The 25,300-nt window shown below is 44.9% G+C and overlaps 1 protein-coding gene across 4 annotated transcripts in view; it reads right to left on the bottom strand.

Annotated features, from left to right (window-relative positions):
• ZNF292 (zinc finger protein 292) overlaps positions 1-25,300 on the bottom strand; it is a 191,282-nt gene that overhangs the window by 50,981 nt on the left and 115,001 nt on the right. For 3 of the 4 annotated variants that reach the window (XM_033937210.1, XM_033937211.1, XM_033937212.1), the window contains exon 5: positions 3,193-3,395. In XM_033937210.1, coding sequence (XP_033793101.1) covers positions 3,193-3,395 — 203 coding nt within the window. Of the gene's footprint in view, positions 1-3,192; positions 3,396-10,108; positions 10,308-25,300 lie in introns of those variants that run through there. The other variant, XM_033937213.1, reaches the window with a different exon arrangement.

Genomic DNA, 25,300 nt, shown 5'->3' with positions numbered 1-25,300 from the left:
ATTGTGTTTGTTTTTATCTAATAAAATAAAGCCCTAAGCGCGCATGCGCACTTCCACCTGCATGCTCCCGTTTTCCGTGAGCTGTAGGGACCCGCAGGTAGGAATGCGCATGTGCGCGGCGGCGCAGAGCCTGTCGGACGTGGCGGCTCTTGCAGTCTGAAGGATGTGAACTGGCGACGTCAGCGGGGGCCGGAACGGACTTTAATTGCTGCCTCCCAGGCTTCTCCTCCTGCTCTGGCTGGGCCCGCGTAAAAAACAAAACAAAACCCCAGAGCTCGCTTCGGGTCCGGCAAAGACTGCGGGTCCTGAAACCTTCAGATTCAAGCAGGGTCTGCAGCACTCTACAAACTGCTGCTTCGGGGCCTTCTACTGAAGGCCCCGAAGCAGCAGTGTGTAGAGTGCTGCAGAAGCTGCTGGAATCGAATGTCAGTCAGGACCGCGGGAAGGGAAGGGGGGCATGGTAAGGGACTAAGGGAGCCGGCCAGACCATGGGAAGGGAAAGGGGGGTAGGGGAAATGCTGCTGCTGCACAGGGAAGTGGTGTGGGGGGAGGGAAATGAAGGGGAGGGAATCCTGCTGTGGCTGCTGCACAGGAAAGTGGTGGGAGAGAAATGGTTCTGCATAGGAGGCAGGGAGAGAGACAGATAGATAGAAAGAAAAGAAGAAAGGCAGAGGGGCAGGGAGAGACACAGAAAGACAGACAGACAAAGGGGGCCAGGGAGAGAGAGAGACAGAAATAAAGACACAGACATATATTCTAGCACCCGTTAATGTAACGGGCTAAAATACTAGTGATAGTATCTAATATAATAAAATGGTAAGCCGCGCATGCGCACTTCCTAAGCGTGAGTCCGTTTTCCATGAGCTGTAGCTAGGAAGTGCGCATGCGAGGCTCACCCCCTGCCCTCTCCGTCGCCTCCCGGCTCCAGCGGCGTGACAGTTTTCAAAGAGGCGCGCGATTGTTTCAACGCGGAACCACCAGCCGTTAAAACTCCTGGCGCTGACTCCCGACGGTGGAGCAGAGGCAAGGTAGAAGAAGATTTCCGCTGCCCGGCACCCGAGTACTTTGCCGCCGCCCCCCCCTTCCCTTACAGCGGCCCCGACTGGCGATTTAAGCAGCATGTCCAGCAGTCTTCACACGCTGCTTCGGGCCCTTCTACTGCCCTGATTTGCTCCGGACGTGCCAGAGTAAATCAGACCAGTAGAAGCACCCGAAGCAGCGTGTGAAGACTGCTGGACACGCTGCTTGAATCGCCATGTGTAGTCGGACCCGCAGGAAGGGAAGGGGGAGGCGGCAAAGGACTCGGGCCCGCGTTTGTAGTCGTGACTGTGGGAAGGGAAAGGGGGTAGAGGAAACAATAATGCTGCTGCACAGGGAACTGGTGTGGGGGGAGGGAAATGGAAGGGGGAGGGAATGCTGCTTTGGACACACAAACAGAGGGAGGAAGGGAGACAGAAAGACACAGGGGAAGGTGCACAGGGAACTGGGGTGGGGGGAGGGAAATGGAGGGGGAGGGAATGCTGCTTTGGACACACAGACAGAGGGAGGAAGGGAGACAGAAAGACAAGAAGAAAGACACAGGGGCAGGTGCACAGGGAACTGGTGTGGGGGGAGGGAAATGGAGGGGGAGGGAATGCTGCTTTGGACAGACAGACAGAGGGAGGAAGGGAGACAGAAAGACAAGAAGAAAGACACAGGTACAGGGAGATATACAGAAAGACAAACAGACAAAGGGGGCCAGGGACAAAGACAGACAGAAAGAAAGACAGCGGGAGTCGCGTCAGGAGGGGTGCGGGATGCCGCAGAGGGAACTTTTCCAATGGGTGCAACTGGGCGGCTGTTGGGAACCTCTGATCAGGGGCAGAGCAAGGTAACTGTATCATAGGGCTAAGAAGGAGGAGGGGGGGAGAAAAAGGAAGGGACGCCTACTGCTGGACAGGGGGAGAAGGAAAGAGGTGCTGATGGACAGGGGATGGGTGAAGAAAAAGGAACGGAGGCCTAATGTTGGACAGGGGGAGAAGGAAGGTGCTGCTGGACAGGGGGGAGGTAAAACAAAGGGAGAAGGGCTGCTGCTGCATAAGGAGAGCTGTGAAGGGGTGGTGGTGGACACAGGGGAGGTAAAAGGAAGGGAGAATGGACAGGGGGAGCAGGCAAGGGGTGGTGATGGACAGCCAAGGAAAAAGAAAGACAGAAAGAAAGAAAGCGGCTAAGCAGAGAGAGAAAGAGAGAGAGAGAAAGAAAGAAATAAAGAGAGACACACACACATATATTCTAGCACCCGTTAATGTAACGGGCTATAAGACTAGTATTTATATATTCAGCAACATTTTTTATTTTAACCCTCTTCATTTTTTTAAATACCAGTTCGGCTACTCTGTATTTTCATATTTGTATATTTATATACATATTGTTGGAGATTGTTATTTCCGATTCAGGTGACTGCTGAAATGTGACCATGGGTCCATCAAAGTGTGGAGGAGAGTATGGCTTAGTGGTTAGAGCTCAGCACTCTGAGGTTGTGGGTTCAAACCCTGCTCTGTTCCTTGTGACGCTGGGCAAGTCACTTAATCATCCACTGCCCCAGGTACATTACACAGATTATGTGACCATCGGGACACATAGGGGAAAAATGCTGAAATACCTGAAGGTAAATCGCTTTGAATGTGGTTATTCCCTTTCCCTAAAGTGCACTCTTGCTATCTGCAATGAATATTCATGAAAAAGATTTGTACACATTGCCTCTTTTCTTACAGTTTTCTATTATGCATATTTATCGCAGATATCCTGAAAACCTGACTGTCTGGGGATTGCCCAGATTTTGGAAACAATGGGCTAGTTTACAAATTAAGAATTAGCCAAATCAATAAATATATATCATCTGAATTGCAAGTATGTAAATACTCAAACTTGATTTCACAATACAGTACAGGAAATCTGTGTGTGCATGGTCAGCTAATTTTCTAATCAGATGTTAAAATTTCACATCACTTGATACTAGTAGTTGAACGCTTTTTCTAAGATCAATCTGAATTCCAGATGAGGATCTTGTACCCATGCACAGAACTCCAGTTTCAGAGTTTCTCAATGCTCCTTTTTTTAATAAAATCACCCATAACTGTAGTCACAGATGGTAGTACTAGATGAAAGTTGAACAATCTGTTAAAGAAAGGAACAGACAGTATTTCTACTTACCGTTTCCATGAGTTTTATATTTGGTGATGCTGCACAAAGACAGACAAGGTAGAGCTGTGTGAAACTTCCTTTTATATTGATCTCTTGGTTGTCTGCACACACCTTTGCCAATGCTGTTGCTTGGCTTACTTGCTTTATTTTGAGAAGGTGTTTAATTCGCATTCCCAGCAGGATAGGGCCTTCCAGAACTAGAAACTTATTTACTGAATGAAAGAAAGAGTAGAATATTACCATTTTACATAAATACAAATTTTACCTAACAGGCAGCAATGAAAAACAGAGGATGAAGGCTATTTACCATATAAAATACAAATACTTCTTTGACATTCCAAACCACAGATCTTAAATTAATACAAAATCTATCCAGCAAATGTTTATCATTCTGGTTCTTAAACATATCCATGGTTTGCTAAATGTTAAACTTTATGTAAATCTCTCTTTTTAAGGGGGAAGGAGGCATATCGAAATATGAATAAGAACAATTGAGTAACTATTTGTCAACAATTTGAGGTGGTGTTATGCCTGACAATTCACTGCTTGGGCAAGGATCAGTAGTAGGAGATATACATAGTAACATAGTAGATGACGGCAGATAAAGACCCAAATGGTCCATCCAGTCTGCCCAACCTGATTCAATTTAAATTTAAAAAAAAAAAATTTTTTTTCTTCTTAGCTATTTCTGGGCAAGAATCCAAAGCTCTACCCGGTACTGTGCTTGGGTTCCAACTGCCGTAATCTCCGTTAAAACCTACTCCATTCCATCTAAACCCTCCCATCCATTGAAGCCCTCCCCAGCCCATCCTCCACCAAATGGCCAAATACAGACACAGACCGTGCAAGTCTGCCCAGTACTGGCCTTAGTTCAATTTTTAATATTATTTTCTGATTCTAGATCCTCTGTGTTCATCCCACGCTTCTTTGAACTCATAGAGCCAGTGTTAGCTGCCAAGAATAGATGAATTCCCAGACATTGCACAACAGTAATGGAGAAAAATAGGTTGAGATAAATGAAAGCTGGTGTCTTAGGTATAGTTTAGATTGAGCTGGAAGCCAAACAGCATCAAAATAAAATTGCTGGGTATAAAAACAAAACACTCTGTAAAATACAAAAATCTTTACTTCAATTCTCAGTATACTGTGAAAATTTTGAAAAAGCAATATTGCTCATCAGTAACAGGACCATCAGGCACACAAGTGAGTAAAATCATTGAACACCGGCATGAACTGCTCTTCCATAGCTCAGAACTTAGTGTAAAGTTTTAAGCATGCATGGTCCTTCCCGTGTGCATTGGTCCCCTCAGTTAGATCTAAAGCTGTAGAAGGAAAAATAACTTTTGAGAAGTGGATAGCACTGAGTCTTATAAATTCTGCTGGTTACTGTAAACAACTGTTACAGGTGAACTTTATAATCCTGCTTGTTGACAGAAAAAGCAAACTACTTTGTAATACTTGCAGGAGAAACGGTATATCAAGATAAATAAATCATGCCCAATGAGTTGGGCACACAAGTGGGTGACTCCCGACCTTTAAGACTATCAGTATCTTCCATACTGAGTGCTCAGAACAGCCTCCATTGTCAAAATGTGAGCCATGCCTGAACTTGGACAGAATGGCTCTAACAGCTGGAGCAAACAGTGCAATATGCCAAGATGTGTTCCCAAAGAGAAATGCGAGTTGTTCCATATCTTGACTGTATATACTGTGCATGACTGTGTAAATAAGATCCCCTACCTCAGTTTAAGGCAACTAATCATGACTAACTGATGCTGCTAGTGTACAAGACCACCATTGTAATACCGGAGTTTTTGGGGGGAAGGGGGCAAAATGTAGAAGACTATGAGCATTGATTTCATTACAATTTGAAATACTCTTGTAAATGTCTTTTATTCTTAAATAGGTAAAGGGATGAGACAAACAGCCACTGTAAGCACATTCTGGTTGTGACCTTGAACGGCGATTAAATGGCAAAAACATACACCATCACAAAATGGGTTCTATCATCTAAAATTTTAAACATCTACCCTTATAAATGAAATGAGGTCAATTGTATGGTGGACTTTTGAAAGTTAAGAACCAGCTGAAGAAGACAAAATTGTTTTCTTCAAACAAATTAAGTCCTATGGCTATGTCACTAGAAGCAAACCATTCAGGCACAGGAATAGTAGATCACTGTGAGGGAGTCTATAAGACACTGACGCTTCCTCCTAAGGATACACCCTCACAGTGTTGGAAGAATCTTAAAAATGATAATCCCATCCCAAGGGGGATGTGACACAGGAGGGGTGCAGCCAGGAGGACATTATACTGGGCTGACCCAGTAACCAGTCATTTCAAATTGATGGAAAAGTTTATCTTTTGGTATCACATTAACTGTTTGGGTCTAAATAGCTTCAGTCTGAGTGGACAAGAGGGCAATTTGAGCCTAGAGCAAGGGTGTCAAAGTCCCTCGAGGGCCGCAACCCAATCAGGTTTTCAGAATTTCCTCAATGAATATGCATGATATCTATTTGCATGCACTGCTTTCATTGTATGCTAATAGATCTCATGCATATTCATTGGGGAAATCCTGAAAATCCAATTGGATTGCGGCCCTCGAGGAGAGACTTTGACATCTCTGGCCTAGAGGTTCTGAGCTCACCTTTCCACAGAAAGTGAAACTATTTAAATGGCTCTAACTTTCGAATTAGTGCTCCAATCACATATATTTGGTGTCATTAGATATCAAATAAAGAGCTGCAAGTTGTTAATTACAAGTATTTTGTCTGTTTCAATGCTGTGTTTATGATATTAAATATAGAACAAAGTAAAGGGAGCATAAATCCCTTAGCATTAGATTAGGTTAGAGATAATTCAAACAAACAAATACAAAAAATTATTAAGTGTAATATCAGGCAAAGTTTATACAAGACTCCAAACATTAAACAGTTTTATAAATTGTGGAAAATTTTAAAGAGTATATAAATATTAATCAGTGTCAGTCGACTTTGAAACATTTTGTGAGACATTTATTCAGCACATTTGAACTTGCACATGTGTGCATCTAATTTCTGCTTTTTTTACACATGCACAATGAATGTGTTTTTGTGTGTGAATATTTTACATCAAGATCGAAGACATCTTTTGCAAGGGGTACTGTAGTCCAAACTGGAAGCAGCTTCTTGTCTCTCTCAAATCATCCACGGCTGCATTGTCTAGTGTTACCAGATCTGCATTGCTTTCTTCAAAGGGATTTTCTCAGCTCAGAATGGCATCCAACATGGTGTTGAAAATAATGTTGAGATTAATTTCCTTCCTCATGCTGACAAAGCTCTTCATCACCCCCCTATCATTTGCTTTAGTGAACTGCAGTTCAACACAGCTAATTTCCACTCTCGTCTTTTCATAGGTGTGATCAATGGACATTGATGAAAAGCAATGATTGCTTCTGGTTATCACCCAAGTGTCTTGTTTCAAACTCTTCCTGAATGACTGATAACACGATTCTTATGAAGACAGGAACCCACCGTGTAAAGTTCTGGTGATCTAGAGAAAAGAATAGGGGTACTAGGAGTTTCAGAGAGGCAACCATGAGTTTGAACTTTTGCTTCTGATGTGACCGTATGAATATGAGTTGTTGGCATTTGTAAATGAGTAGCCAAAATTGTACTTTTGGCTTCTCTCAGTAGGCTTAAAGCAAGCCAGTCCTCAAAGATCATCTGTATTTCATTGTCTCTTTCAGCTGTCCTCAGTGTGATCAACCATACATTGCTGAATTTGAAAAAGATAAGAACAAATGCTAAAATGGCTTTGCTCATTTCAGTAAGTTAAAATGCAGTAAGTGGCACTGGGACCTTTTATCATCAGAATGGGCACAGATTTGTGGCATGCTACTGGTCTCAATCTAGACTCCTTATCAAAACATTTTCATGATACCACTGCTAATTCATTAGAGGTGCAGAACTAGGCTGCTGTTGACATGCAGATGATATACCTATATATATATATATATATATATATATATATATATATATATATATATATATGCATATGATATATATGCAGATGCCTATTAGTGAGAAGTGGAGGTGTACAAGAAAAGTTGGAGATAAAAGGATTTATTATAGGAAGTAGAGTGCCTTGATGTAAATAAGTTACAACTAAGTGCAAAAATTCAGATCTTGAGTATGGAAGGATCTAGAAATAGGAACTAACGAGATTTGCTGATGGCTCAAAGCTGTTAAAACACTAGAAGGCCTTGTGGGACTAGGAAACCGAGTATCAAAATGGCAGATGGTTAATGTTAAGTGCAAAGTGACGTATGGGAAAGAGGAACCTGAACTATAGCTATGTGATGCAGGGTTCCACATTAGGAGTCACCACCCAGGTAAAGGATCTAGGTATAATCATTGATACGTTGAAACCCTCAGCTCAGTGTGCAAAGAAAGCAAACAGAATGTTAGGAATTATTAGGAAAGGAATGGAAAACAAAGAAGAGAATGTTATGCCTTTGTACTACTCCGTGGTGTGGCTTCACCTCGAATACTCTGGTTGCCGCATCTCAAAAAAAGACACAGCAGAATTAAAAAAATAATAATAAAAAAAAGGTACAAAGAAACGAGGCAAAAATGATAAAGGGGAAGGGATGACTTCTCTATGTGGAAAGGCTAATGCAGCTAGGGCTTTTCAGCCTTGAAAAGAGATGGCTCAGGAGAGATATGATAGAGTGCTATAAAATACTGAGTGAAGTGGAACCAGTAGCTGTTAATCACTTGTTTATTCTTTCCAGAAATGCTAGGACTTGGGAGCATGTGATGAAGCTACTAAGTAATAGATTTAGAACTGGAGGAAATACTTCTTCACTCAATGTGCAATTAAACTCTGAAATTCATTTCCAGAGAATGTGGTGGAAGCAGTTAGCCTAGCAGGGTTTAAAAAAGGTTTGAATAATTTCCTAAAACAAAAGTCCATAAGCCATTAATAAGATGTTCTTGGAAAAATCCGCTGCTTATTTATAAGATAAGCAGCATAAAATCTGTTTTACTCTTTCGGGATCTTGCCAGGTACTTGTGACCTTGATTGGCCACTACTGGAAACAGGATACTGGACCCGATGTTCCTTCGGTCTGTCTCATTATGGCAACTCTTATGTTCTAATGCTCAAAGACTGTCAAGGGTCACAAAAGGAATTTGGTGAGCACAATGTGCTCTCACTGGATCTGATGCTCTAAAAAATTAAGTGGCTGTCACCTCTGTCTTGGTGATTCCAGCATCTGTGAGGGTTTCAGGCTATCCAGACCCACACAAGAGGAGATCTCCCATAGCAACCCTCCTAACATTACAAGAAACTTTTCTTCAAACATTTCAGGAAAAGTCCCATTAGACTGTCTTTGCAATGGCAAAAAGTGGTTGGTCTACCACCAAGACTAGTATTTGTGAATTAAGATATTCAAATATTTTTTCACAAGTTCCACTCCATGTCAAATCATTTCAGGTGAAGCTGATTTTCATGGAATAGTGATAGAAGGGCTTCAATACATTTATCAATTCCAAAAGCATCAGATCTAGAAGAATGGTATCATGACCACATGATCGGCACTCTTCATACAGTGTGGAATGAACTGCTGTCATCTGTGATTTTTCATGTTTTTGTTCCTTTTCAAATGAACTCAGGGATATTGGTCATGTTTTACTGGAGGTTGGTCTATAAGATTTCTGCAAATAGGAAGTACAAACTTGTATGATGAAGCAGAACTTATCATCTGGTGCCTGATTCTGGCACTCAGAGGTTAATCTCAGTAGGTTCTTGGTCCAGCCTATGTTTATCTAGTGATGGAAACTGAAAAATCGAAATCCCAGTTCCTTGGAAACATAATTTGACTGTCTTCAATATGGGGTTATGATACAAGTTGTCAAGAGTTGCAACTGTAAAGATATTTTGACACGGATTATTAGGGCAAATATTAGAACTAGCTTTAGTTTGTTCAGCAATAGCCTATGCAAAGCTAATTTCAATAACAAGGATCCTTTTATAGAATACACTCAAGACAATTTTCATCTAATAGTTGTACCAGCTTCTTTCTCCTTATTTGGAAATATACATGTAGGCCAAAGAACACTGCAAGGAGAGGCTTACACTTTAGTTTTGCACAAAAAAGGTCTTATTTAGCATGGCTGATTGACTCAGAGCACCTTCCCTTGGATTTTCTTCAGTGGATGAAGATTTAGGCCTTGCAAGCAGTTGAAGGAAGAAATACTACAACTGTGTTGAAACAGTTGATTCTTCATAGCCACTTGGAATTGACGCCTTGAATTTAAAACTATTATGCTGTAGAACTGCTTTATGTAGAATTGATGCAGCCAGCAGATGACTATGTAACGCTTCCTCTGGTATCTGACTGGCATCTGAAATTATCTTTCTAGTTGTTTCTGAGCAAATAAGGAACACTGTCATGGATCTCATAAGTCAGGGAAGTGTTAAAGTATCATTTTTTTTTTTCAAACGAGTGTGGATTACTGTCTTCTGGATGCCATGCTGCTGCAATCTAATACTTGCAGTGTAAAAACTTTGCATCCTGCAGCGAGTTTTCTTTGATGAATTGCAACAGTTCATTTCCTATCATCACATCAATGCTTTTATTGTGCTTTGTTCCCTGCTTCGTATCAATTCATGGTGACTGAATTCAGACAAGCAATTTTGATGGTACTTGGTTTCAATAGCAGCCAGGTCTCCTTCAGCAAGGAGTGCCAAAATATGATCCTCTAAGGCAACTGCATTGTCATGAATATCTTTAGCGAGGCTAAGCTTTTGGAAAAAATGATCTATTCCATTTGTTTCCTCACTACAAAATAGGTACAAATCTGGATTATGATTTGCACTAGACCTATTAGATTTTCTCTTTAGAGGGGTAACCCTTGTAAATAGCGTTTTTATCACTCACTCAAGTGCTGATGCCTTGTAAAGCTGATGCATGTTTGTTCACATATACTCTTCATCTGGAAGTTCTAAGTTAGGATGGGATGCAGCATCAGATTCTTTGAACTGATTAAAGAGGCTTATGATGTCTCTGTATGCTTCTCTATGCACAGCAACTGGATTATCAAGTGGACAGGGAAGTTCTTCATTGATTTCTTTTTGGCATAACACATACAGCTTCTTCTGAGTCATGACAGCCTGAAAAAAAAAAACATAGCTTAGCCTACAATCTGAATAACCATTCATTTCAAGCTGGTGCAATACTAATTGGTATATTAAAGATTTTGGTCTAAATAACTTGCAGCTCTTTGACAGCTAATGACATCAAATATGTTCAAATTGGACCACCAACTCAAACATTAAGAGACATTTGAATATTTTTACTTTCCGCAAAAAGGTGGGCTAAGGCCCCTATACCTAAAGTGCCTTAGTGGTGTGCTAACTGCCCACTTGGACTGCAGTTGTTATTTGATAACAGCAGTTAAGAGTTTATGGTTTTAAAAATGTTTGGGCAAATTTCCTGAAGAAAAGTCCATAATCTGCTTTTAAGACAGACATGGATAAAGTTACTACTTATCCTTGGGATCAGTAGATGGCATCTCACTATTTGGGATTTTGCAGATACTTGTAGCCTGTGGCCACTGTTGGTAGCAGGATATTGAGCTAGATGGACCATTGGTCTGACCCAGTATGGTCTATTATATTCTAGTCAGACATCCAAAACGATGAGAAATATTTCTCTCTCTCTCTGCCAGATTTCCTTGGTCTAGGACTGCTTTTCTTGGTATTTGAGGATATTCTCATGACTCGCAGAGTAATCACTTGAGACAGACACCTCTATGATATAATGCCAATCTGATGGTTTTCTCTTTTATCATTATAATTGGCCATTATGTCTTGCATCCAGCTTTTTATCTGTTAGAAAGCACAGTTACTTACCATAACAGGTGTTATCCAAGGACAGCAGGCAGATATTCTCACATGTGGGTGACATCATCCACGGAGCCCCAGTACAGACAGCTTTAAAAGTGCATCGCCACTTTAAGAACTTATGAAAGTTCGCAAACTGCCTGTACAGCGCATGTACAAGTGCCTTCCCACCCGAAATAGGCTCACAGTACCTCAATTCCGTAAGCAAGCTAAGAAGCCAACCAGGGGAGGTGGTTGGGTTGTCAGAATATCTGCCTGTTATCCCTGGATAAGCAGACAGCTTATTCTCACATGTGGGACTCCCTAGCTTACTATAATGGGATGGAGGGAGAGTTGGCCATTGCTTGGCCAGTGACCATTCCGTCTGGAATAAGATTCCAGACAGTAGTGAGATGTGAATGTATGAACTGAGGACCAAATAGCAGCTCTACAGATTTCATCAATAGGAGTAGAATTTATAAAAGCAACTGAAGCTACCATAGCTCAAACTCTGGGCTGCAACACGACTTCCCAGTTGCAGCTCAGCCTGAGAATAACAGAAGGCGATACAAGCCATCAACCAAGTAGAAATAGTTCTTTTGGATACAGGACGTCCCAACTTATTAGGTTCAAAAGAGATGAATGAGTTGAGGAGATGTCCTATGTGGTTTGAGTATGCTGTAAGTAGTAGGCCAAAGCTCGTTGACGGCACCGAGATGAACTCTAATCAAAGCAGTTTTGAGGCCTGAATTGGATAAATGTAGAAGGTAATCCAATACTGAAGATACGGAAGTGGATTTAACATCATGATGAAGAATACATCACGCAGAAAACAGCTTCCATTGGTATTGATAACACTGTTGCGTAGACTGTTTTCTTGATGCTTACAAAATTAGTCTGACAGGCTGGGAAAGATGAAGGTCTGCCGATGTCAGTCCGAGAGGTACCAAGCTGACAGGTGCAACAACTAAAGGCTGGGATGCATTAGAGATCAGTGACTCTGTGCGAGAAGAGATGGACAAATCTGAAGAGGGATTGGTCCCTTGATACTGAGTTTAAAGAAGAAGGGAAAACCAGGATTGTCTGGGCCACCAAGGAGCTATGAGAATCATGGTGGCCTCCTCCCATTTTAGCTTGATAAGCGTCTTGAGGATGAGAGGGTTTGGATGAAACACAGAAAAACTTGTGCGTCCAATCCAGTAGAAAAGCATCTGCTTCAAGCTATTGGGGAGGATACTGCTTGGAGCAAAACTGGGGCAGAAAACAAATCTATCTGAGAAGTCCCCCACTGAGAGAAGATGTGATGCAAAACTGCAGAGTTGAACGTCCGCTCGTGTGGCTGAAAAAAGCTGCTGCGTTTGTCTGCAACATAATTCTTTTTTCCTTGAATGTATATTGCTTTCAGGAATAATGTTCTGTGCAGTTGCCCAGGTTCAAATCTTTTGGGCCTCCTGACAAAGATGGAGAGAGCCCATGCTGCCTTGCTTGTTTATGTAATACATTGTGACCTGATTGTCCGTTTGGTGACAATGTGCTGAAACGCTTTGAAAGCATTGTAGATTGCTCGGAGTTCCAACAGATTGATATGGCAAAGGCGTTCCTGGGCAGACCAGTGACGTTGAGTACAAAGACTGTACAGATGAGCCCCCCAAGCAAGAGTGGATGAGTCCATTGTCAGAACCTTCTGATGTGTAGGTGTGTGGAACAACCACCCTCTGGAAAAATTGGAAGAGTTCATCCACCATTGCAGAGATTGTTGAAGTGAAGGAGTGAAGGTAATGTGTTGAAACAGTGGGTCGAGAGCTTGAGACCACTGAGATGCTAGAGTCCATTGAGGCATCCTGAGATGAAGCCTTGCAAATGGGAGTAACATGCACCGTGGAAGCTATGTGACCCCCCAGCAGTACCATCATTTTCCTGGCCGAGAGTGATGGCAGGTGAGAAGTCTGAGTGCAAAGCTGAATCAAATTTTCTAGTCTTTGCTGAGGGAGAAACACACTGAGATGAATGGTGTCTAGCAGAGCTCTGATAAATTGCAGATTCTGAGAGGGCTAAAGTTGGGATTTGGAAAAATTGATTTTGAAGCCCAGCTGCTGAAGGAAGAGAATTGTTAAGCAAGTTGCTGCAATCACCCCTTGAGAGGTTGGATCTTTGATCGGCCAATCGGCCAGATAGGGGAACACCTGGAAACCCTGAACCGCAATACCCCTGGCCACTACCCACTAGGCACTTGGTGAATACTCTGGGAGAGGAAGCAAGGCCAAAGGGCAGAACCTTGTATTGATAATGGTGCTGTGTCACCTGAAATCTGAGGAAGTTCCTGGAGGTTGGATTCACTGGAATGCGAGTATAAGGTTTTTTGAGATCTAGAGAGCATAGCCAGTCGTTGTGATTTAAGAGGGGGATATAAAGTTGCCAGGGATAATCCAAAACTTTTCTTTCATTAGAAATCTGTTGAGGCTCCTGACGTCTAAGATTGGATGCAGACCTCCCATCTTCTTTGGGTTGAGAAAATACTGGGAGTAAAACCCCCTGGTTTCTCTGTGCAGGTGGAACCTCCTCTATAGCATTGAGAAGAAGGAGGGATTCTATCTCCTGAAGAAGGGACATCTGCTGAGGGTTGAAAGAAGACTTTCTTGGCGGATGATCTGGAGGCATATTGATGAGCGAGTATCCCTCTTGAATGACTTTTAGCATCCAGAGGTCTGTGGTTATCAGTTCCCAACGGGGATAATACAGCTGGAGCAGATCTCCGATTGGTTGAGGAAGAGGCTTAGAAATAGGAACAGTGGCTATGCTCTCTAGAAGCCAGTCAAAAAGACTAAGCAGGCTTTTGAGAAGCTGCTGATTGAGATTTCTGAGGGCGCTGTTGGTTTTGCTTTTTCTGCTGCGGTCTAGGAAGAGCAGCTGGTTTTGAAGAAAAACGTCTTTGATATGAAGGAGGCTTAAAAGATTTAGAAGTTGAAGGTTTAGGCTTGGATTTAACCAAAGCATCCCAATGTTTCTCGTTATCAGTAAGCTTTTGTGTGGCATTTTCAATAGAGTCATCAAACAGCTTATCTCCCAAACAGGGAATGTTCATTAATCTGTCCTGAAGATTTATGTCCATATCTGAGACGTCTCATTGCTACCGACATAGCTGATGCTCTGGAAGATAATTTAAACACATCATAAGCAGATCTTGCAATATATCTTCTAGCTAGGGCAACAGTGCGAGAGATATGATGAAATTCCTGCAAATGTTATGGAGGAATGTATTTATCAAAAGAAGGCAATTTCTTAACAAGGTGCTTTATATAGCAGGAAATATAGAAATTACAATTTATAATTTTATTCGCTAGCATGGAATTTTTGTACAGGCGACACCCAAATTTGTCCATAGTGAATCCTTCATGCCCTGGTGGCACTAAGGCACAGACTTTCGATGGAGTAGATTTTTTCAAAGTCGACTACCACTAGGAACTGGCCTACACAGTGCTCCGGGCCAAGGCACTGCAAGCACCAACTGTGGGGGTTAGTGATGGAAATTTGCCTTTGGCACCTGCAGCACTTTTTAAAACCTGTTAATGGCCGGGACATTGATGGAAAGAATGCTTCAGCCAAATCAAACTCAATGGCTGAGGAAAAGAAAAGGCCTCGTTGGGTGAAGCCTGCGAGGTAAAAAGAGGAAAAAATTTCCCCGCATTTTTTTTTAAAGTAAACTTCAAAATTAAAGGAAAAGAAAAGAAGAATAGCGCGTGAGTGGGAAGGCAAAAATAGACAAAATTTGAACAGCATTCAAAAACAGGACTTCTAGCTCCACGGAAAACTAAGAAATGAGGTACCGCGAGCCTGCGTCAGGTGGGAAAGCAATCGTACATGCACGGTGCGGTCAGTTCACGAAATTTCTTAAGTTCTTAAAGTGGTGATGCACTTTTAAAGCTGTCCATACCAGTGCTCCATGGATGATGTCACCCACATGTAAGAATATGCTGCCTGCTTGTCCTCGGATAATGGGGATGTCCCAGGTGAATGTCTCTGTTTTCCTCAATTCTATTAAGGTTATGATCTGCTCCCTCTAAGCTGGGTGGGAGCCCTCAAACCTCATTGCTGCCAGTAGGAGGTAGTGCTAGGAACAGGTAGGTTTCTCTGGAGTCTTGCAGAGCATTCCTGTCCCTCAAATTGACAACAACTAATTAATGCATCAGGTGAACAGCATTAAGTGAATGCTTTAAAATGTGCATAATACATGAAACCTTCACATGTTGCTTCTGGGGTTAAGTTTTCCATACATACCAATAGAAATTAAGAACTTAGTCACTACTGAAAATATGATCGTGAAACAGCAGATAGGACTTCTGCACAGCTTAGGAGGAGTAGTGGTTAAGATACCAATGCTTTTCTGATACAGTGATGATGTAATATTTATAGAGTTTCCAGTGAATGAGACATGCCATCTTGCTGTGCCTTTCTATATACAAATTTTCTGGCACCAGCACTTTAGCAGCCATCTACGAGATGAGTAACTGTTTCTAGCTCTTCCTTACAGAATCTACAAATGTCAAGTTGTACCAATTTTTCTATGCTCACTGTGAACCATCTTTGTACTTTACTGCAGTATTTCCCAAGTCAGTCCTGGAGTAACCCTTTGCCAGTCAGGTTTTCAAGATATCCACAATGAATATGTATGAAAAAAATTTGCATAAATGGAGGTAATGTATGCAAATCAAGTTCATTGAGATTCATTGTGGATATCCTGAAAACCTAACTGACAAGGAGGTACTCCAGAGCCGACTTGGGAAACACTACTTTACTGTCCTGAGCAGCAACTATCACTCTTACCCTTGTGTTTCAGTTTCCCTTTTCTTAACCATTTACATGTCCAAGCTTGATCCTCCGCTGTTGATGGCCAATTCATGATGCAGAATACTGCATGTTGTGTGGTCATGTTTAGAGCCCAATGAATTAACAAAACTGCAGAGCTCTGCTGTAATTGTAACCAACAAAGAGACTTCTTTCTGCAGTGTTGGCTCACTAGCCTACTCAAGCTCTGTAGGGCTCAATATTTCTAGAGGCAAATATCTCCCATCAGGAGCAACTGGAATTTCTTCTTTTTGCTCTGTTTTTGAAGGTTCCCAGGATCACAACACTTCCCTTGCCCTGGACCAGTGAATATAGTGTCATCTATGCTATCAGTTTTAAGTTAGTGCATTGTAAGTGCAATGACAGCAGATCCAAATGAACGATTAGGTTCTTACCTCTGCTAATCATCTTTCTTGTAAATCCACACTTCATTCTGGGACCAGTGGGTTATTTCCCTCCACCCACTAGGATCTGTAGGAAGCCTCAAAACTTCAGAGGCTTCCCCCCCCTTCCCTTACATACCTCTTCCCTGAGCATGCTCACCAGTCAGTCTGAAAGCAGCCAAGAACATCTGTAGAGGATAAGAACAAGAGAAAGGGGTACGGGGGACACCCCTCGACAAGTAAGTATATCCTGCTCACAATTATAAATACAAAACAGCAACAAGGGAACATAATCAAATCAGCAACAAACAGTAACCTGAATGACAATAACAGTGCTAGAAATAGAAACAAAATGCACTGACAGAAGAGGGCGCCCTAACTAGGGACCCTCCCAAATTGAGTGCTAACCCCATTCTGATGGCACTCTAATAAAAACTGGACAGAAACTCAGTTTACCAGTATTTGTAAAGGCAGACAATCGGTATAGGGTGGGTTCCAGGAATAAAGTGTGTATTTACAAGAAAGAAGATTAGCAGAGGTAAGAACCTAATCTTTCATTCTTGTATAATCCCACTTTATTCCGGGACCAGTGGGACGTAACAGTCCTAAAAATTCAGGATCGTATTGATGAGCCCGCTGCCAACACAAAGGCACCAAAAGCAGCATCCCGCTTGGCCGCCATATTGATCCTATAAAACTTGGTGAATATATGCAAGAAGAACCAGGTAGCAGCCTAGCAAATCTCGTCCAGAGAAAAAGCCAACAACTCTGCCCAAGAAGAGGAAAGCCCCTCTGGATGAAGGAGCCCAGACCCTGAGAGGGGGGGGGGGGAGCTTCTTTCTGACTACCACATAAGCTGCAGAAATGGCCATGTGAATCCCCCTGGAAATGGTAACCATAGAAGCTGGCTTCCCTCTGCGGACAAGACCCGCCCAGACAAACAGGTGGTCAGAGAGGCTAAGCTCATTGGTGACCTCCAGATACCACAATAAACTGCTGCGCACGGCAAAGGACCGCAACACCCGGTCCTGCTCTCGCAAACCAGAAGAAGCAAAAGCAGGAATCTGGACTTCCAGATTCACATGGAAAGCAGAAACCACTTTCGGAAGGAAGGAAGGAATAGTACATAGCAGAACTGCAGAATCCATAATCCACAGAAATGGAACTCTACAGGACAGGGCCTGCAGCTTTGAAACCCTGTGGGCTGAGGTAATAGCCACCAGGAAGACCGTCTTGAGTGTGAGATCCATCAGAGACCAGCTCTAGAGGCACAGACGGAGAGCGAGCAAGAGAGCAAAGAACCAGATTAAGGTTCCAGGTTGGACAGGAAAGGCACAAGAGAGGCCTGAGCTGCAATGCTCTCCACAGAAAACGAATCACATCTGGATGGACTGCCAATGAGCCCCTCAGGGAAGGAGGGCCCATACACAAAAAGCCCAGCAATCTGTACCCGGAGCGAAGCTACTGCTAGATCTTTCTTCAGGCCATCTTGCAGAAACTCCAGGACCTGAGGAATTGATGGAAAAGAAGGGTTCACCTGCCTCAGGGCGCACCAAGCATGGTAACACCTCCAAGCCTCCATATAGGCTGTCACTGTGGACGTCCGCTTGCTGTGACGCAGTGTGGCAATCACTGCTGAAGAATAGCCCCGGCTAGTCAAGGCCACGTGCTCAAGAGCCATGCTGTAAGACCAAAGCAGTCCGGATCTTGCATTACACTTGGACCTTGTGAGAAGGCGAGAATGACAAGAGAGTCTGAGCCCCCTGAACCTGCTGGAGCAAAACCAAGTCAGAATACCATGGCCACCTTGGCTAATCGAGTGCCACCAGAATCACGAGACCCTCGTGGGCCGCTTTGCACCTCTACAGACGTCCATCATGGGCCATGGAGGGATGACGTAAAGACCACCCTCCTGAGGCCAGGGCTGAACCAGTGTCCAGGCCTTCACTTCCAGCCTCTCACCAACGACTAAACGGCTTTCTTGTTGGGCTGCCGTCACCATGAGGTTGAACATGGGACACCCCCAATGATCCACTATGCAAACGAATGCTCTTTGAGAGAGTGACCACTTTCTGGGGTCCAGTGTCTGATGACTGAGGAAATCTGCTCCTGCCACGTGCGTCGCAGACCGTGCTATGAAGCATTTCTTTTCCCACCTAAAGAGCAGCTGAGCCTCCATACTCAGAGATGGATTCTTCGTGCCCCCTGACGACTGATGGAAGCCACCATGGCTCAATGACGGAGACTACTCTTGAAGAGAAGGGCCAGCCGAATCACCTGCAGTTTCAGGCGATTGATCAACCACTTGCGCTGAGGGTGCCCACCTGCCCTTAACAGGGACAGACATGAACACAGCTCACCATCCTTTGAGACTCCCATCTGTTGACAAGATCACCCAGTCTGAGACCCGGAGCTGAAGACCCTGGGACAATGAAAGAGGATGCAACCAAAACGCTAGACTGTTGCGCGCCACCATTGTCCAGGGCAGGGGTGCATGTAACGGGTCTTGTTGTGGATTCCAGAATAAAAGCAGGGCTTTCTGCAGTGGACGCAGGCAGTCTTTGGCCCAAGGAACTACATTGATCGATGCCACTATGGTCCCCAGAACGGAGATACTGCCAAACCATCAGGACCGGAGTGGCCAGAAGGTCCCTGATAACCTGCTGTAGCTTCTCCTGACAGGACATGGGCAGAGACACTTTGTTCTGACCCATGTAAAACCAAACTCCCAGGTGCTCCAAATCCTGGGTGGGCTCGAGATGACTCTTTCTGAAGATGATCACCCAACCCAGATGTTGCAAAGATCACAAAATAAAACACGAGCAGAAAAGATGAGCTCCTACAGCCTAGCATACTCAGAGAGGAGGTATATAAAGCGAGGGAGAGAGGGGGAAGCCTCTGAAGTTTTGAGGTTTCCTGGCGGGTGGAGGGAAATAACCCATTGGTCCCGGAATAAAGTAGGAATGTACAAGAACATGCCATTAGCATGACAGCATTAAGTCATTGGCTGTCTCTTGCCAGATTTTTTTATCATTAAGTTTTTTATTGAATGGTTAATGGAACAAAACAATAATGTGCAAATACATGAAACAATCCAATAATAATGAAAAAAAACCCAAACACCTTCTGCTCCAATTCCCCTATCTACTTTATTTATTTATTTATTCAATTTTCTATACCGTTCCCCCAGGATAGCTCAGAACAGTTTACATGAGTTTATTCTGGTACTCAAGCATTTTCCCTGCCTGTCCCTGTGGACTCACAAGCTATCTAATGTACCTGGGGCAATGGGGGGAATAAGTGACTTGCTCAGGGTCACAAGGAGCAGCGTGGATTTGAACCCACAACCCCAGGGTGCTGAGGCTGTATTTTTAACCACTGCGCCACTCCCCCTACCCCTCCCCTAAATCCCTTATCTACCCATAGTATTCTAAAGTACAGGAATAGCCAAAGGTTCCTTCAGAACACTCTTTGTAAAACCAACTTCCTCCCCTTTGGTAAACCAAAAATAATTACACATCTAGCCAAGTTTATATTTTATTCCAGTCCATATGATATAAATCATAGCACCATTTTCATTTATCAGTGAGGCATTTCATCTGAACCAAAACCTGAATGTCTTTTCCACTCTTCCACAGTGGAGACAGTAGTATTTTTCCAGTGGTAAGAAGTAAAACATTTAGCTGCTGCTAAAGCCCCTCCTTCCTTTGTCCGAGGTTTGTGCTCCTTCCCTTCCTTCCTGTCCCAATGTGACCCTCTTCCTCCCTTCTGTGTCGTCCTTCCGTCATGTCCCAAATTTGTCCCTCCCTCCCTCCCGTGGGAAGGCTTCTGGGTCAGCCACAGCAAGCATGGAGCTGCTCGCGACTTTCTGAAGACAAGTACGGATGGGAGGAGGAATCCGGTCAACGCAGGTAAACATTAGCAGGAGGGAGAAAGGCATGAATTTAGGACATAGCACAGAGGGAGGGAAAGATGATGAGGCATGTGTTGGGATACAGAAGGGAGGAAGAAGGTCACATTGGGACAGGAAGGGAGGAAGGGCAGCACATTTGCACAGGAAAGGAGAAGCAGATCCCGGTTTGTAAGTAAGAGTTTGAAGTAAGTCAGACGTTCTTAACCAGGGGACTGCCTGTATTCCAAAATTTGAGAAATAGGATCATACTGCCATCAAATAAGAAGAAATGTTCCTGTCCATGTGAACCACATTTCCAACACTGAGTGATCTGAGACATTGGAAAGAAAAAGCTTTCAAACAAACTCAAGGAATCATAGTACCCTCAAGATAATACTTATAAGCATTTTGTTATACCAAAATCCATGAGAATGCAAGTTGAACTTCTGAACAAATTATCTTCCACTCTGCCTTAGTAAATTCACATCCCCAATCCTCTTCCCACTACAACAAATTTTATTTTCACTCAGAGAATAGTTAAGCTCTGAAACGTGGTAAGAGCGGATAGCGCAGCTAGTTCTAAGAAAGGTTTGGACAAGTTCCTGGAGGAAAAGTTCATAGTCTGTTATTAAGAAAGACATGGGGGAAGCCACTGCTTGCCCTGTATCGGTAGCATGGAATATTGCTACACCGTGGGGTTTGGCCAGGTACTAGTGACCTGGATTGGCCACTGTGAGAACGGGCTACTGGGCTTGATGGACCATTGGTCTGATCCAGTAAGGCTATTCTTATGTTCTTATGTTTAACCAAATCAAATTCCTTAATATATTTATACAGCACTGAAACAGGATGTGGCACTTTACTTAGCTGAAGCCATAGATTTTCTAAATAATAACCCGTTCAAGATTCTCCTTAAAATCACCCCGTGAGGCCATGAAATGAAGCAAGAATGGATTCCCTGGATGACCAATGTGCTCCTCATGTGTAAGTTGACACATCCGTGGTCAATACTTTTTGATGAGGATGCAGAAGAAAAAGCAGACCTCTGGAGAGATTGGACGAGATCATCCACCACTGAAGCAACCGAAGAGACGATGTCACAGAAATGTGTTGTAAAGAGAGGATTGGTTGCCCGAGACCACTGTGAAGCCAGAGTCCATTGAAGTGTTCTGAGATGGAGTCTCGCCAGAGGGGTCACATGGACCGTTGAAGCCATATGGTCCAGAAGAACCATCATTCGCCTGGCTGAAATGGTCTGAAGCTGGTCCACTTGATGATAAAGTTGAAACAAAGCACTCTGACGATCTTGTAGAAGGAACACTCATCTGAATGGTGTCGAGAAGTGCTCCAATAAACTGGAGTCTTTGAGATGGAAGAAGCTGTGACTTGGGAAAGTTGATCTCGAAACCCAAGTTCTGAAGAAACAAAATGGTTTGGTTCATCGCAAGGACGACATTCAGAGAGGAAGGGCCTTTTATGAGCCAGTCGCCCAGATAGGGAAAGACTTGAAGATCCTGAGACCTCAAGGTCGCTGCCACTACGACCAGGCAGTTGGTAAAGACTCTGGGAGAAGATGCCAGGCCAAATAGTAGGACCTTGTATTGATAGTGGTGACTTGCCACACAAAACTTGAGGTATTTCCTGGAAGCCGTGTGAATCGAGATCTTCCTTGAGATCTAAATAATAATAACAACAATTTTTTTATATACCGCAGGACCGTGAAGTTCTATGCGGTTTACAATGATTAAAGATATTACAGATAGAGTGGAATCAACAAAATATAGACTTGGTGATTGACAGTTCTAGAGATCATTTGTTGAGGGCTAGGATTGTATAGGTTGGTTTCCTAAGTATTTCAGGAACAGATGTGTTTTTAACGTTTCCTGAATTCCCTAAAGGTAGTAGGCACGAGTACCGTATTTTCGCGGATATAACGCGCGCGTTATACGCGTTTTTACCTACCGCGCATACCCCTCGCGCGTTATATGCCTGAGCGCGGTATACAAAAGTTTTTAAACATAGTTCCCACCCCGCCCGACGCCCGATTCACCCCCCCAGCAGGACCGCTCGCACCCCCACCCCGAACGACCGCTCGCACGCGCTCCCACCCGCACCCGCATCCACGATCGGAGCAAGAGGGAGCCCAAGCCCTCTTGCCCGGCCGACTCCCCGACGTCCGATACATCCCCCCCCGGCAGGACCACTCGCACCCCCACCCCGAAGGACCGCCGACTTCCCGACAATATCGGGCCAGAAGGGAGCCCAAACCCTCCTGGCCACGGCGACCCCCTAACCCCACCCCGCACTACATTACGGGCAGGAGGGATCCCAGGCCCTCCTGCCCTCGACGCAAACCCCCCTCCCCCCCCAACGACCGCCCCCCCCAAGAACCTCCGACCGCCCCCTCAGCCGACCCGCGACCCCCCTGGCCGACCCCCACGACCCCCCCACCCCCCTTCCCCGTACCTTTGGTAGTTGGCCGGACAGACGGGAGCCAAACCCGCCTGTCCGGCAGGCAGCCAACGAAGGAATGAGGCCGGATTGGCCCATCCGTCTTAAAGCTCCGCCTACTGGTGGGGCCTAAGGCGCGTGGGCCAATCAGAATAGGCCCTGGAGCCTTAGGTCCCACCTGGGGGCGCGGCCTGAGGCACATGGGCCCAACCATGTGCCTCAGGCCGCGCCCCCAGGTGGGACCTAAGGCTCCAGGGCCTATTCTGATTGGCCCACGCGCCTTAGGCCCCACCAGTAGGCGGAGCTTTAGGACGGATGGGCCAATCCGGCCTCATTCCTTCGTTGGCTGCCTGCCGGACAGGCGGGTTTGGCTCCCGTCTGTCCGGCCAACTACCAAAGGTACGGGGAAGGGGGGTGGGAGGGTCGTGGGGGTCGGCCAGGGGGGTCGCGGGTCGGCTGGGGGACGGGCGGAGGTTCTTGGGGGGGGGGCGGTCGTTGGGGGGAGGGGGTTTGCGTCGAGGGCAGGAGGGCCTGGGATCCCTCCTGCCCGTAATGTAGTGCGGGGTGGGGTTAGGGGGTCGCCGTGGCCAGGAGGGTTTGGGCTCCCTTCTGGCCCAACTACACAAAGGTACGGGGAAGGCGGGTGGGGGTGTCGTGGGGGTCGGCCAGGGGGGTCGCGGGTCGGCTGGGGGACGGGCGGAGGTTCTTGGGGGGGGGGCGGTCGTTGGGGGGAGGGGGTTTGCGTCGAGGGCAGGAGGGCCTGGGATCCCTCCTGCCCGTAAGGTAGTGCGGGGTGGGGTTAGGGGGTCGCCGTGGCCAGGAGGGTTTGGGCTCCCTCCTGGCCCGATATTGTTGGGGAGTCGGCGGTCCTTCGGGGTGAGGGTGCGAGTGGTCCTGCCGGGGGGGGGGGATGTATCGGACGTCGGGGGGGGGGGGGCATCAGGCTTTCAGGATGGGGACAGACCTTCAAGGGGGGACAGGACTTCAAGGGGGGACAGTGCACGGAAAGTCAGGGGGGGTGAACGGAGAGTCGGGACAGCGCACGGAAAGTCAGGGCAGTGCACGGAAGTCAGGGGGGGTGAACGGAGAGTCGGGACAGCGCACGGAAAGTCAGGGCAGTGCACGGAAGTCAGGGGGGGTGAACGGAGAGTCGGGACAGCGCACGGAAAGTCAGGGCGGGCGAAAGGAGCGTCGGGCATCATGCGCGGTATACCCGTGAGCGCGGTATACAAAAGTTTTTGTACATATCATCTTGATTTCTGCGCGCTATACCCGTGTGCGCGTTTTACACGGGTGTGCGTTATATCTGCGAAAATACGGTAATTGTTCTAGGTCTTTACCCCACAGAGCTGCTTGATGTGAGAAAAGATGTTGGTGATGACTTTTAAATTTACAGCCTCTGACCGGTGGAGAAACAAAGTTTGGGTGTGAGCTTCGCCTATGTTTGTTGGTTGAGAAAGAGAAAAGGTCTGTTATATATTTAGGGGCTAAGCCATAAAGTACCTTGAAGCAAAAACAACCAAACTTGAATTTCACACGTGCCTCCATCGGCAGCCAGTGTAGAAGTCGATAGGAAGGTGTTACGTGGTCAAACTTCTTCAGTCCACAAAGTAGTCTGACCGCTGCATTTTGTACCAGTTGCAATCTCCGCATATTCTTCTGGGGGAGTGCCAAGTAGGCGATGTTACAATAATCGAGTTGACTCAGTATAAGGGATTGTATGAGAATTCGAAATGAGGAAACATCGAAGTAAGCTCTGATGGACCGAAGCTTCCAGAGGGTGAGAAAGATTTTTCTAATCAAGGAGTCTACTTGGTCTTTCATGGTCAGGCTCTAGTCCAGTGTTACTCCCAATACCTTCATAGTGGGTTGAATGGGATAACTAAGGTTATTGATACACAATGGTGTTTTAGTGTCAAGTGGGTGTGGCGATGCTATGAAAAATTTTGCTTTCTCTGAGTTTAGTTTTAGTCTGAATTCAGTCATCCATCTGATTTAGTACTTCTGTTGCTTTGGGGGTGACTTCTGAGACAGAGTTAGTGAATGGGATAATTATCGTGAAGACGTCAGCGTAGCTATATAGTTTTATCCCCAGTTGGGACAATTGTGCACCCAGTGAGGACATGTAAACATTGAAGAGCAAAGGGGATAGTGGTGATCCCTGTGGCACGCCAGATGGAATGCTCCAGGTGTCAGAGAGATCGTGATTAAAACGGACTTGGTAGGTGCGTGATATAAGGAAACCTCGAAACCAGTTCAGTACATATCCTCCGATTCCGATGGCGTCTAGGCATTGTAACAGTTTTCCATGGTCCACCAGGTCGAAGGCAGAGCTCATGTCAAACTGCATGATTAGGGCGTTGAGGCCCTTACTAAATAGGTAGCGCAAATTGTCCAGGATAGCCGCAATTACTGTCTCAGTGCTAAACATAGGCCTAAAACCAGATTGAGTTTCGTGCAGAAGAGAGAATTGGTCGAGATATTCCATTAGCTGGGTGTGTACCAATCCTTCCATGATTTTTACCATAAATGGAATAGATGCTACTGGTCTATAGTTGGCTACTGTTGTTGATGATTCTTTACGATTTTTGGGGACTGGGGTTATAATATGACCATTGTTAGTGAGGAATTTTCCATTGTTTAGGTTATTGGTTAGATAATTCAGTAGAGATAATTTAAA

Source organism: Geotrypetes seraphini, chromosome 3 (genome assembly GCF_902459505.1).
Source record: "Geotrypetes seraphini chromosome 3, aGeoSer1.1, whole genome shotgun sequence".
NCBI lineage: Eukaryota > Metazoa > Chordata > Amphibia > Gymnophiona > Dermophiidae > Geotrypetes > Geotrypetes seraphini.
This window is presented reverse-complemented; position numbering and strand designations above follow the sequence as displayed.